General features: G+C 44.1%; 1 protein-coding gene across 1 annotated transcript; it reads right to left on the minus strand.

Moving 5' to 3' along the window:
- Positions 1–1,368: 1,368 nt before the first annotated feature.
- CDCA4 (cell division cycle associated 4) lies at positions 1,369–9,116 on the minus strand. The gene is given in 6 exon segments (XM_054827815.1): positions 1,369–2,949; positions 3,092–3,207; positions 3,210–3,369; positions 5,211–5,291; positions 6,063–6,111; positions 9,059–9,116. Coding segments are annotated over 4 exon segments (1,071 nt in total). The 5' UTR covers positions 5,250–5,291; positions 6,063–6,111; positions 9,059–9,116; the 3' UTR covers positions 1,369–2,193.
- Between the last annotated feature and the right edge of the window lie 4,729 nt (positions 9,117–13,845).

The following is a 13,845-nucleotide window of genomic DNA, read 5'->3' on the forward strand; positions in this document are numbered from 1 at the left end:
GATTTATAATTTTGAAGGAAGAATCTCTGATACTGCAACAAACATTGCCAAATAAAACAGACTTATGTCACTGTGAGATATGACAGTTCGCATCAATATTTGTATCTTCCTGAAGCAGGATATACTACTGCAACACTCTTCAGTTATGAGTGATCTCTCTATTAAGACATGTAGTATTGGCTTGTTTCTTTGGTCCAGTTGCATTATATGGACTAAACTTGCAAGTATCTATATGGTATTTCATAATTTAATATAAAGTTATTAATCAAGCTTTGAGGAAGCAATGTTTAACAATTGAAGTAACTATGGATTATCTTATGTCCAAGTTTAATACAAAAACCATTTTCAGATTCATGGAAGACTCACACCAACTGCATGGTTTCACGTGACTGAGTTAATACGTATTTGACTATCAAGTTTGAAAAATTTAGCAAAGCAGTATCATTTTTCCCCAAACCAGATGCTTCTAAAGCACTCAAAATCATAAGCTCAGTGGTCTCCTTTTGTGGAGGTGACACTGGAGTGTCCTTAACACCCTCTGCCCCCACCCTACCCTTTTTAGGGGTTTGATAATCTGAAGAGGATAGTGCATAGTAGCTAAGGTCACCTGTGGGAAGGCAGAGTCCGTCAGACGCAGACACGTACTTTCCGTCTTCAGCGACTTGCTTCGTTCAAGTCTACAGAACACAACCGAGTTACTGTTGGATGCCTTCCACTGGCAGAACCACTGCTAACACATTCCAGAAACCAATCACTCTTTTCCCCCTTCTCTATTCCCTGCTAGTCTGGAGCTCTTCCCCAGTACCAACTTGTGAAGGTAAGCATTTGTCATTTTACAACAAAATCATACACTGTACTTAATCTACCCCGTTCCCCCCAAAAAAGTCTCATAGGAACAGACTTAATTATGTATACTCTAAAATGAATGTGAGTACTTGAAGAAAAGAACACCATCCCATGTTGTATTATCTTTTGTTATTAAAAAAAAGCCAAGAGGAAATCCTTGGTAAGAGTGGAGCATATTAATTATGACAAGACATCATGACATACCAGTTGAGATTTAAAGGCCGCTAATAACACTTTTTGTAGTAATTAGTGCAAGATAGTTATCTCATATAAACAAATATTTGATGGTAGACTTCAGTGATAAACAATTCACTTGATGACATTTACATATAAATACACATAAATAAAAACCTACATAATTTAGGTTTGTAGTTAACAAAAAATATGGTCTGAAATGAATTAAATGTAATTGTATCTAGCTGGATCAAAGCTCTTCCTCTAATGATACTCAAGTACATGGGGGTATGAAAAGCATAATTGTACAATTCTCAATTTAGTAAAGTACTACTCTATAAAACAGAATCATGAAAACAGCTCTTACATTTTAATGTAAAGTATAAAATAGTATATTTACATTTACATACACTTTACTGAACTACATTGGGTAGTTCACAGTAAAAAAACATCCCTTTTTGAAAATCTTTCAAAAAAATACATCAACTGCAGATATGATCAAAAGTTACTAAGTTAGCAGCTGACATAACATCTGTAGTAAAAATATACTTTAGGAAAATACCTGGAAAAATCTAAACACCAATAAACACTTTAAAACTATTTTTGAAGTAAAAATTGTAGCAAAAACCAGAATAAGCTAGCTAGGATAACAGGAACTATTGCAAACTGCTCTTTAAGAGCCATGTAGCAACTTAGAACAGAAGCAGCAGGTACAGTAGGAATTATGTGGTGTAACAAAGTGGAAACCAGAGTAAAATAGGGAACCAGCTATCCAACTTCTCTCTATGTTTATTACCACTTTTACTGGGAGAAGTAAAAGAAAACAATGAGACACTCCCTCTCACTGAGCATGTCCTCCATCAAAGCCTAAAACAAATTGGTAAAAGGAACCCAATTTCAAGAGCCTTGGACCCCAAACTTAAAAAACATTTACCGTATGTACTTACAGTTCAATGGACAATAAATTGGATTATTACACTACAAGTTGCAGGTTAACTTTAAGAGTTAACACTATTTTGCAATATGAAGTGCTTTTTTAATATATATATCTATATAATATATAGATATTTGTAAAATATACGTGCAGATTTGATAGAACAAACTGTGGAAATAGCTTTCTTGAGTCTTTTTTTTCCCCCCACTAACAGATCTTTATCTCCTACGCAAGGAGTCTCATGATTCAACAAGGATTTCCACAATATGATCAAGCTCATTAAGATCAGATTTACAATTAGAGTTAGACGTTGTAGTTGTTGGAGAAGAAAACGTTTCAAGCCCATCACAGTGTCCCATTTTTGTGTTGCTCATCATGCCTGTTAACATAGTATCAAGATCATAGTAGGAATTGTCAACTTCTGAAAAGAGATCTTCAACAGAATTAGGACTTTTATTCTCCAGTGTCTCAAATATTTGATCTAATGATTTTTGAAAGTTTCCTTTATTTTCTTGTGGATTCTCCATTTCCCACACATCGCTCTGCAGGTTTCTTGGAGCTTGCACTGAAGAGGCTGTTGACATAGTTTCTGAACTATCTTGTGCCTGGTCACCCTCAAAGTCTTTACTGAAAGTACCATAGCCTGGAACATGCTTTCCCTCAGCTTGTTCCCTAGATGAACGACAGAGGATATCTGTTGAAACAAGACGATCCAGGGATGCCTGCCCTGTACTCTGTGTATTTATCATCTGCCAAGTCCCATCTTGAGTCATTTCCTCTTGGATCTGCCGTACTGTGTTGGCTATAAGTACCGAACGACAAAGGTTAGGTTCAACCAGCATGTGACACAGCTGAAGTTTAACTAAGGACATATCTAAAAGTGACTGCCGCTGAAGATTATATGAAGGAATAGCCTTAATACCAGCCAGAGTTCCTTCAATATCTTCTTCGCCATCAAAACATTTTCTCTTTAATCCTCGCACAAACATTGTGTCCTGTTTAAAAAAAAAAAAAAAGAAATCTTGTACAACAAACAGCTCAAGAAAAAGGTGAAAAAAAAGACTAAAAAAACAAAACAGAAAGCTTTAATCTTAAACAGCAAATTCTTTTAAGATAGAAACATCAGAATTGTCATACCAGGTTATAGAATGGCCTGTGTGGTACAACAGGGGTCAGGAACATATGGACTGGGTCCCAAAGACGGCACTCGGGAACCAGGGGTGAGCAGGTCCACAAGTCATGGCATCGTAGAGAGGCATGGGCTCCCAGCTCCTGGCTCCCATTAAGCTCCACACTTGATGGAAGTCAGGAGCCGCTGCTTCGCACAGAAGCAAACATCTCAACGGCTGTATTTCACCTATTGGAGAGGCAGTTTCTCCTCGCTCCTCCTGAGTTTCTACTGGCATGCTTAACCTCTAATTTTGGAAATAAAAATACAACCTGGCACACCATCTTTAAAAGATTTGACCCCTCCAGAACATCAACATGCCTAACAGAGTAACATGAAAAAAATACCATGGGCAGCATACTTGAAAAGGTTAGCTTATTTTGGCTACAGAAAGAGTAAGATCTAGATTTGTTCTATATAACTTGAGACATTCAACTGGTGTGCCTAAAGCAATCCTTCCGGTTCCCTTACTCAGGTCAGTAACTGAACTGTGTAATTCCAATAAGGATAAGCACAGTTATCCTGTGTATGGGCTTCTGTACCTCTTTCCCAGTTGACTATAAGAAAGCAAAATTCTTGTATTCCTAGTTTAGGTTCACCAGCTAAAAATAAGTGGGGTACATGCAGGCTTCTCATTATTTATATCCAAAAAAATCACTTGCTGAATTTTTCAAGGCTTGACTTTCAAGCACTAGCTTCAAGATCTTCTTCTGAATTGCACTAATTTTGACAACAGTGCCCCATGCAAATATTGCAGCTGATCTCTTGAAATACAAAGTAATTTTTTTTTTTTAAATGCACTAGAGGTCACTTTTAGTCTTATAAAAATTAGGCTGCAAATGAAAGCTAGTACCTGATCTTTACATTACATTTATGCACCTTTGTTATGTCCCCTTTAAGACTTCTGAATTCCTGTTTGCCCAATATTTGGGGATTTTTTTTTAATATAGTGACCCAAACAAAACAAAGTTTTTCAACTAAAAGCTGATAAAACCAAAAGACTTTTGCAGTGTCCTTTTCCATTTCCCTTGGTAAGCCCTAGCCTCTGCCTTGCTTTCTGGTTGCTATGGTATGTTCCACATATTTCCAGAGAGCTTTCTCTCAGGTTTCTCAGAGTCAATAAAAATCCAAAGTGCAACAACATTGTTCCTTTCAAAATATATTACATACTTATCTACTCTGAAAACCTGGGGATAGCACAGTGGCTAGACAAACATTTGGTCTAACTCTGTACAACACTTCTAATATTGCTGTTCATGCTATTCATGAAATAACCTTTTTTTTGATTTGCCAACTCTTAAAGATCTCTTTCCACTGAAGGTACAAAACTCTTTAGAAATCATAATATGCAGAGGCTACAATACAGAATATATAAACTTGGACTTACGGTCATTTTCATAGACTTCTTAAAAGCTATCCATGAATTACCAATATATTAAATGCTTTGAAAGTTTCTTTTAAAGTTTTCTCCTGTAACCTAACATATTTGCATTATTCCTGTTAAATACAACCCAAGTTTTTGCTTGATAGTGCCCCTTTTCCAGATTTTTAGATATTTCTACAACTTCCTATTGGAGGATATCCCACTGAATTTTTCTACAAAGTTTTATGTACAGTAATTTCTAAACACACACACCCCTCCGATATAAAACTTGACCTTTAGAGACATCTTTTGGGACTACTAATCAACCATGGATGATTATGTCATCAAACACTAACCACTCTGTGCAGAGTTTGAAGCTTCTTTTATTTCAACTTATATTATTGTGAAGAATAATTAAAACTTCAATTGAATGTCAACCTGGTTTTCATACAGCTACTATTCTAAGGCACACCAATAGAAGAACATAATGCAGCAGAAAACTTGAAAACCTCAATACATCATACACATTTGGGTTTGTAGAAGCAGAGGAAAAAATATTTAAAGATTCTTAAGGGTAAACCTTTCACAGCACTCACTGGATTTTTTTTTCTGTAACACTTCCAATTAATATCTTCCATCATAAAAACAGTTCTTTGCTACCCTGTTCCTGAGACTGCACAAAATACTAGATTACAGTTTCATTTAAGCAGCAAAAAATTACATACCAGTAATTGTGTTTGGTGTAGTCCTTCCTCTTCTCCCATGCTACTGAGCAAGAGTCCATACAGTAGAAGTTAGAGCAGCACCTACCAAGTACCGGGAAGCAAGATGTCAGCCAAGTACAGGAGATGCAGAACAAAATAGTTTCCCATTTCAGAAACTTACACACCTCTATATTCTGTCAATTGCTTCACTATCTCTATCCTCACAACACTCCTACAAATTTGAATAGTACTATTAAACCCAATTTACAGCTAGACCACAAAGGTGATTTGCCCAACAATATATGCAAAATCTGTGGCAGAAGGAAACTGCCAGTTTAAGTCCAAGTCCTAGGCTATTACCCTGACCTTTGGACCAGCCTCTCCCTTATCCCTATGCCTTTGCCATTTAAAGAGCAAACAAAATCTTTAGTGATCATCTGAAAATTTAAACACACACAAAAGCATACTGAAAGCAAGCCTTCATTACTTTTATCACAAAACTCTATGGTTTTCACCTTTGTTGTATAAAAACCACGTTATCTCTGTAGCATCTAAAGAAAAAGGGCAAGCATGTACAAAGATAAAACTGAAACATAACAAAACCAGGGAGAATTTTCCTTTACCAGCACAGAAACTTTATGACTAAGATTTACTTTGCAAGATGACAATAATGAAAGTAATGACAGTAATCAAATTGTTTTAGTTACAAAGGCTGAGTTTTTAACACACATTTAAGGCAAAATAAGATTTGATATACCAAATACAACTACCAAACACATGCAACAATTCCTTTAATTACTGAAACCTAAAAAATGTTCCATTTCAACAGGCTACAAAAACTTATACGATAAAATACAAAAATAATTCAGATACTTTTTTAGACAGTGCAAGACAGTTCAGTATCTGCCACCGAAGTACATATCTAGAAAAGAAACAAGTAAAGAAGATGCATAAGAACATCTATTTTTGTTTTCTATTGTGGCTGGTAATAAAAAAAATTTCCAAGAGTGCTCACTTTCAAAATTGGGGGAGGAGATGGCTGACAAAGGACTTGGGAGGCTGGACACACACAGAGAAAACATGTTTTTCTCAAGAAGCTGCATACTTGTTAAAATACCACAACAAAAAACCCACCTTAAACACTCTCAAGGCAAAATCTTTTGACTCAATCCCAAAATACTCAGACTAAAATGCTGTTATGTCACAGAAACTGTATTTCAACCCACTCAGTCTCATTCTCTTTTACAGACTGAGCTCACAGCAACATTGAAGACAGGGTGATGAGGCAGATGAACTACAACTCCATTGAGAAACCAAAATACCAAGTCCATAAAGTATTTCTTTGTCAAACACCTTATGATGCTATAAAAGTTCAGAAGTTTTTTTGATCCCCAGGCATACTTTCAAAACAATCTATAAATGAAAGGCAATCTCTTTGAAAGCCTGTATATGATAACTATTTGAATCTGCAAGTTCCTACTAGATAAGTTTTTAGTTTAGAGTAGGTAACAAGGGCATAAACTTTGTTGAAAAAAACCCCCAAACCCTAACCAAACAAAACCCCACAAAAATCCACAAGAATTACAGATAAAGATGATGCAGTCACGAGAACAATAAATGAAAATATTTTCTAGCGCTATTTTGGATATCTGACAATTTTAGAGGAAGAGGCTTTGGCTGTTTGCCTCCCAAAAGGGCAGACAGATACAGGAAGGGACCGTTGATGCGAGTTCCTGGTAAAAGAGCCATTATCACATTGACAAGCGAAGAGACATCGAGGATGTTGGCAGACCAGTCCAGTCTGTAATCTATTAACATATTAAAGGAAACAGTTTTCCCATGCAATATAATAATGAGTAAGACCTGCTGCATGTGATTCCAGGTTCTTCCCTAAAGCAGTAAACGAACCATAGCGTAAACTGTTAGCATAAAGAATATGCCCATCACAACAATTATTTATTCAGATTCCATTAACTGGCATACAAGTGTGCCTCAGAACCTAAGTTCTCAATAAAAAAAATAAAAATTAACTTCATAGCCATTATCAGATGCAATTAAAACCTCCCAAATAAACAAACTTCCCCAGATTTCCCTGCGCTATCTCCAACAAGCACTCATCTCAAGAGAATACTAAATTTAAAACTTAATTAATTAAAATGTTTCCCTATTGATTTACATATTAACATACTCAAAAAGGTATTAGCCGTTGTGTAAAACTTCTTGGTACATGAAAGCAAGATTGCTGCTGCCTTAGCGTCAAGATGTTCAAAATTCTCTGATGGTTTCAAGCAGCATCTGTCTCTGTCAAAGAGGCAGTATCTCGGCTAGCTGTACCATCTCCCCTCTTCCACTACTGAGTGTCAAGAGCCCAAACTTAGTGTGTTTAACTTAACCATTTGAAATAGCTGTACAAAAAAGCTGTCAAGGAGACAACAGATATCTGTAGCATAATACAGCATGAAAAAGGAGGTTTTATGGTGGTTTTGTTTGGTTGGTTTTTTTTTTTAATAGTAGCACAGTATTATGTAATTAATTTAAAGTTTTGCTTTTGGGATTGACAAATTCCCAGTCTGCTTTTACAAATAAGTTGCTTGAAAATTGATCCAATTCTCACTACAGCATCAACTTAAACATTCCAGATTCACACTCAATTCAGATTCCTGTAGTAATATGCTGCCAAATATATGTGCCTTAAGGGAAAAAGTCACTTTCTCAGAGTTGGGATAACAGATAGGAAATTTTAGCACTGTTCATCTTTACAAGATGACAAGAACTACCTCAGCCAGTACTGGAGGCTCACTTAAACAGGGTGCTATTTCTTTTTGGACAGACCTAAGTATAGTGATGATGGTTAGCATGGGAACGTAAGAAGGTATTGTATCTCCCCTCTACCGCTCTAATCCCCCCACTCCAGAATTGTCCTTTATAACAACTGTGAGAAGTAATTTAAGCCATGTGCAATGATGAAGATGGAAAGCCAGGTACTCCTCTTCAGGCGTGTGTGTATAGTGGTGTTGGGTTATAAAGCAGGCTGCAGACACAGCAGAGGGCTGGTAGGGCCAGAAACATCCCTGTTGGGACCGGGACAAAGGCACCTATGAAGGACTGGGGTTTGGTCCACCCCCCGGGCGTAGGGAGCTGGCAGGCCCCCCTCCAGGACACGAGGGCTTCGGGAAGGGGCACATGCTCCCGAGGACAGGCAGGTTGGGAAGCTGGGGCAGCTGCACACCCAGAGCAGGGCGACGGCAGGCGGTGCGAGGAGCAGAAAGCTGGTGGAAACGCAGAGGACGGAAGCCGGGGGGGGGGGAGCTGAGCAGGGGCGGGGGGGGCGGCCCGCCAGAGCCGGCGGGGAGAGGCGTGACCGGCGGGCGCGGCGCACGCAGGCTGGGGAGGGAGCGCGGCGGGGGCCGAGGCGGGGTTGAACCGCGATGCGTGCGCTTAGGGAGCCGGGGGAGGACCCCAGCCGCAGCACGCAGGCGGTGGGAGGGCAGCGGCGCCACGGCGTGCGGCCGTGCCGGATGGGTGCCCGGGGGTAGAGGCGCGGGCGATGAGTGTGTGCGGCTGGGAGACGGACCGAGCGGAGGAGAGGGACGCCCAGAGCCGACGGGGAAACGGGTCCCCTTGGCCTGCCCGCCGCAGCCCCCCCTCACCGCTCCAGGGGCACGCGGGTAGCCGCGAACGACGCCGGGCGGCGGTTACTCATCGTCCCGCGCTCCCGGCAAACGGCCCGCCGCCATTTTGAATCGGCTCCCTCCTCCGCGGGCTGCACCGGTACCGGCTCCCCGCCCCGCCGTCCCCACGCGGAGCCCCGGGGAAGGCGGGCGGGCCCGAAACCCCGCGCCCAACCCAGCCCAGCCTGCCCTACTCACTGCCTGGCCACCGCTGCCGCTGCCGCCGCCTGCCAGCGCAGGAGCCCCCGCTCCCGCCTCACCGACCGCTCCGCGCTTGGGAAAGGGCGGGGCTAACCGTAGAGACCAGCCCCGCCTCCTCCCACCCGCCATCTTATTGTCAAAGCCCACAAAGGAACTCGCTTCCTCCCCCCCGCCCCCGTCTTCCCGCTGGGCGGGGCGGGCCTGCCCGCCACCCACGCCTACAAGGGAACGGCAGCAACTATTGGCTGTCGCCAAACCATGCAGACGCCGCTCGCCACTGCGATTGGCGGCGCCGTTGCCATGGCGCCCGGCCTCTCTCGCCCCCAGGCAACGCCCACGGGAGGCTGCGGGGTTGCCATGGCGCCCGAGCCCTTCCCCTCGGCCGTGAGAGGCTGGCGGCAGCGGGGGCGGGGGCGAGGCGGAGCCCCGATTTCAAACGGCCGCCAAGGCCCCGTGGCGCATCTGGGCTCCAGGCCATGGGCTCCAGCGGGAACAGGTTCGGACCCAGCCTCGCTGCAGCCCGTGGGGCGCCTGGGGAGCCGCAAGGGGGGGGGGTCGGCCGCTCTCCAGCCCCCCCTCCCGTTGGGCCCGGCCGCTCTCTACCGTCAGGCGCTGCTTCCCTCAGGGCCGGGGAGGCCCCGGCGCCAACCGCTGCCGGCACGCCCTCGTAGCCGCTCTCCCATCCCCGGTGCTGCCGCCCCGCGGGGGGTGCCAAGCCTCATGACTCCATTAGCAAGGCTTGTGGCATTTCCTGTTTGGGCCTGGCCTCCAGCCCCGGGTCTAAGAGTCAGGGGACGGGGAAGCCGATTCCTTGGGGCGAGGGGAAGGGGTGAAGCCGCGCACCCCTCAGGAAGCCGTTGTCCCAAAAGCTCCAACCGCCCTGCTGAGAAGGAGGGAAAAAAAAAAAAAGGCAAAACCAAACAAAAAGCCGAAAGCTTTGAACGCTGCTATGACTTCCGAGCTCGATGCTGCTGCACATCTGCAAGTACTTAAGCGGACCGAGCGTTTCTCGGTGGCTTTCCCGGTCTTGCAGCTACGTGCCGGCTGGCTCCGAAGGGGAGTGAGGGAGGGGGGAGCCGGGCTTGTCCTGGCTGCGGCTGCCGGGAGAGAGCCGCGGGGGCACGGCAGCTGCTGCCGCCAGCCCGCGGCTCAGGCAGGGGCCGGGAGGAGTGGGGGAAAATGGAGAAGGGGTGGGCTAGGCAGCAGGAGGGGGGCATCAGCCGGGCCTGGGCTGAGGTTTGGTAGGAAAGGCTGTAAAACGACCGAGCTGGCGCTTGATACGAGAAAGCAGGAGGAAATAACATTTCCATAGTAAGGCAAGATCTGCTGTTGGGACAAGACAGGTTACAAAGTGCTGTATTTCCCCTTGGGGTTTTTTGTACAGTTTCTTGCATCGTGGTGCAAAAATACGAGTCAAAACTTTGGAAGAACAATACCACACAGAGAAATGTTCTCATGCTTTATTCAGCTCGACATTGGCTTCTAGTTTCGCTGCAAATAATTCAAATAGGTAATCCCACAATAAATCCTGCAAGAGCCTCTCTGGACTTCCTTTTCGAGGCAGTGTGGGTGCTGTTCCCTGCAGGATCACTGCTAGAAGAGTTCATTGGTATTGCTCTTTCTAGTGATAGCATCATCTATAGGGTAAGGTATGTAAGTCCCCTCTCCTTATATTTTTTTTTCTTCCTTTTTGATACAATGAAAGGGTCTTGACATTTTTGTTTGTGGGGTTCTTTTTCCCCAATAAATTCTCCAGTGAAACGAGAGGATGTCTGATGGCTTAAAAACTACATCATCTGCGTTTCTGATTAAGTCACCGAAAGAAAAATTGTGAAGGGTTCTCAGCACTCCGTCTTCTTTGAAAAGCTGAGAAACTATGTGTCATTTAGGTATGACAAGATTTGATTATTCTCAGGAGAAAACAGCTCATATCTCATATATGTGAGAAACAAAACTTGAAAAGTCAAAATGGAAAAAATCTGGACAGACCTGTGCAAAACAATACAGCCCAAAGTATTTACTAGAAAGCAAACAATCTTTGATAGGGCTAAAATAGTGGTATAAAGAATTTAATTGAATTGTAACCACAATGTGAGAAAGAGGTTCATCAAATTTTAGCTGTGTGCTAAATTTTTTCATCCTCCCACTGGTTTCAGTAAACGACATTTTAACACCAGAGTTAAAAAGAACAGGTGAAAACCTGGTAATTTCCTAAACAGATATTTATGTATTGATAAAGCTTTCTCAGCCCATGAAACTTTTGCAGCTAAGATGATCTGCAAGCAAAAGCAGAACTGATGCCTAAGTCGAAGTTAGAGAGGAAAAGCGTAGAGCAGAACTGGAAAGAAACGTCTGCAAAGCAACCTGATAGGGGTTATTGGAAATGAAGACAAGAACTGCATACAAAATAGAAAAAAGAAAAAAGGGGAGGGGGGAAATGACTAGTCAGAAATGGCAGGAGACTTTTAAATCGAAAGGTGATTCCGAATATGTACTCAGAGTTTCTAGACAATTGAGAGGCATTGCACCTAGTGAGACACTGCAGAGCAACCTGCTTGCTGATGAAGTGACTAACATGGGTGACAGGGAAGAAAATGATGCAAACCAGCTCAGCAGATCTCTCCTAGGAAGATGGGTGGCCACTGGCACCCAGCAAAATCTTATAGGGAATGGCAGTCCCGAGGGGATTTAAAAGTGCTGGCAGCCTTTATACAAGTGTGATCGCCAGAGAGGGGTGAATGGACTGCCCTTTTTGTGTGAAAACAGGAGGTACAGGGCTGGTTTAACAGGAACAGTCATTGCCTCGACCTCTCCGAGCGGGTCCAAGGTGCAGATCTGTCTTAGCACGTGTTGGAGCTCATTTGAGCTGAGGCCCCTGCCCCAGAGCAGGAGGGCTGAGCCCAGTGGAGCTGCTACCCTGAGCCCCTTCCCTTGGCTGCGCTTGGCATGGGTGAAGGACGAGCTCGGGTTCAGTCTGTGAGAGCTGCACGTGAACATGAGCTCCATCCATGCTGCTGAGCGGCTGTGGCTGTGGGAGCCATGCTGGCAGCCAGCCTCAGCTCTCCCCGTCCCACCGGCTGCCTGCTCTGGCAGAGAGCCTGCTTTCCCGGGAGCCTCAGCCGGCCTCTTCCTCTGGTGGTGGCTGGTACCGGGTGGTGTGACCTGCATGCCATGCTCACTGGAAAGCAGCCACTACCCCCACCCTCCCAGCACCCTTCCTTCCCTTCTGGAGCAAGCCTGTGCTGGGCTGTGCTTGATGCTTCAGGTTTGCTGCTCCTTTCTCAGAGCTGATCAGCCCCTGCTAAGCTGGCCAGACTTTCGCGCATCGGCGGTGACGGGAAGGCTGGTTTAGAGTTGGACGATGTTTATAAAACCGCAGAAATTAACAGGAAATCAATGGTCGAGAGCAGGGCTGAAACTGAGCTTTTAAAAGACAAAGAAGATGGAATTTCCAGTTTATTTGTGCAATTTCAAGCTGCACAAAGGATCTTAGTCCATGACATTTCCACATTACAAATGATTATGATAATAGTGGGTTTTAATAGTTTTAAAGGGCTAATGCAGATAATCTTTATGTAGATGAACAAGAAACAGAAATACATGCTGAGTGACGTTCCTCACTTTCCACTGGATCCCCACACTGATATTATTTCTAGCCTGTGGAAAGGTCTGTCGGAGGGAGTGTTCTTCGGCTCTTACAGTACTGTCTCTTACTCAGTGTTTGTATGAGGCTTAGCACAATGTTTCACAAGCGGTGGCTTGCAAGCCCTCAGATAAAGAGGTTAGGAAAATTAGTCAGGAGGTTGCTTAAGCTTTGAAACAAATAGTTTCAGTGAGATAGTATGGAGTCCTGTCTGAATACCAATACTGAGCTGACAGTGAAGCATTTTCCACTCTGCACTCCTGCAGTGCTTTCTGTCTCTGGTCTGAGGGCCCTGGGGTTTATGTAGCTGGGCGAACAGTTCAGAGTACGGCTGTACAGTCAGAGGCAGGAAAACGTGTGCTTGCGCTGCTGGTGCTTGGAGCCAACTAGACATGACTCAGCCCTGAGCTGGAAGCCGTGAGCTGTCGTCAGTGCGGTGCTGTGCTCTGGCTAGCGAGTCTTATGGAGAGACTAGGTGTGTGAGCTCCAGCTCTGTGCTGTGCCGGCACGACTGCCTGGGGTTTGGAAGAGTTTTTGGCTGTCATCCTGCTGGTTCAGTATGGGGACAGAGCTTGCTTGCCTCTGCCTGCTAAAGACAATGTGGACTTGCTATAAGTCTGTATTGTTTCATAATTACTGTTTGATTAAAGTGTTTGTCTTTTTAATTTGGCTCCAGAGTAGGGCAGGAGGCCCACTTGTAACGTACCATTTCCTTTAAGCTCAACCTGGCAAATTCTGATTACCTCTGAGATAGGCGGTGTTATGAAACAGTCCTGAGTGCTTCTGCAGACGAGCACATTCCTGCAGCAGAGCTAGCCTAAAAAATCCAGGAGCAGATGGAAGAAAGGCTGAGGAGGGTAATTAAATGTGGCTGTTCCCTAAGAAGTAAGCCTGTTGTAGCAGCTCAGCTGGGCCCCATAAGCCAGGTACAGGATACAACTTCATTACATGTGGCTGCAGTCACAGTGCACCGAATTTAAGAGAAAGTGTTTTCAGATCCTTACAGTGTGTTAATGTGTGGACCACCAAAGGGGGCTGAAAGTTCTGCTCAGACTTCAGTAAGGATAAGCTTCTCCCTCACTGCTCTGAGCCTGGAAAGGCTGTTGCTCTACCTGTAGGAGGGGGTTGGAGAAAGAACAGC

Source organism: Grus americana, chromosome 5 (genome assembly GCF_028858705.1).
Source record: "Grus americana isolate bGruAme1 chromosome 5, bGruAme1.mat, whole genome shotgun sequence".
Classification (NCBI taxonomy): Eukaryota; Metazoa; Chordata; class Aves; order Gruiformes; family Gruidae; genus Grus; species Grus americana.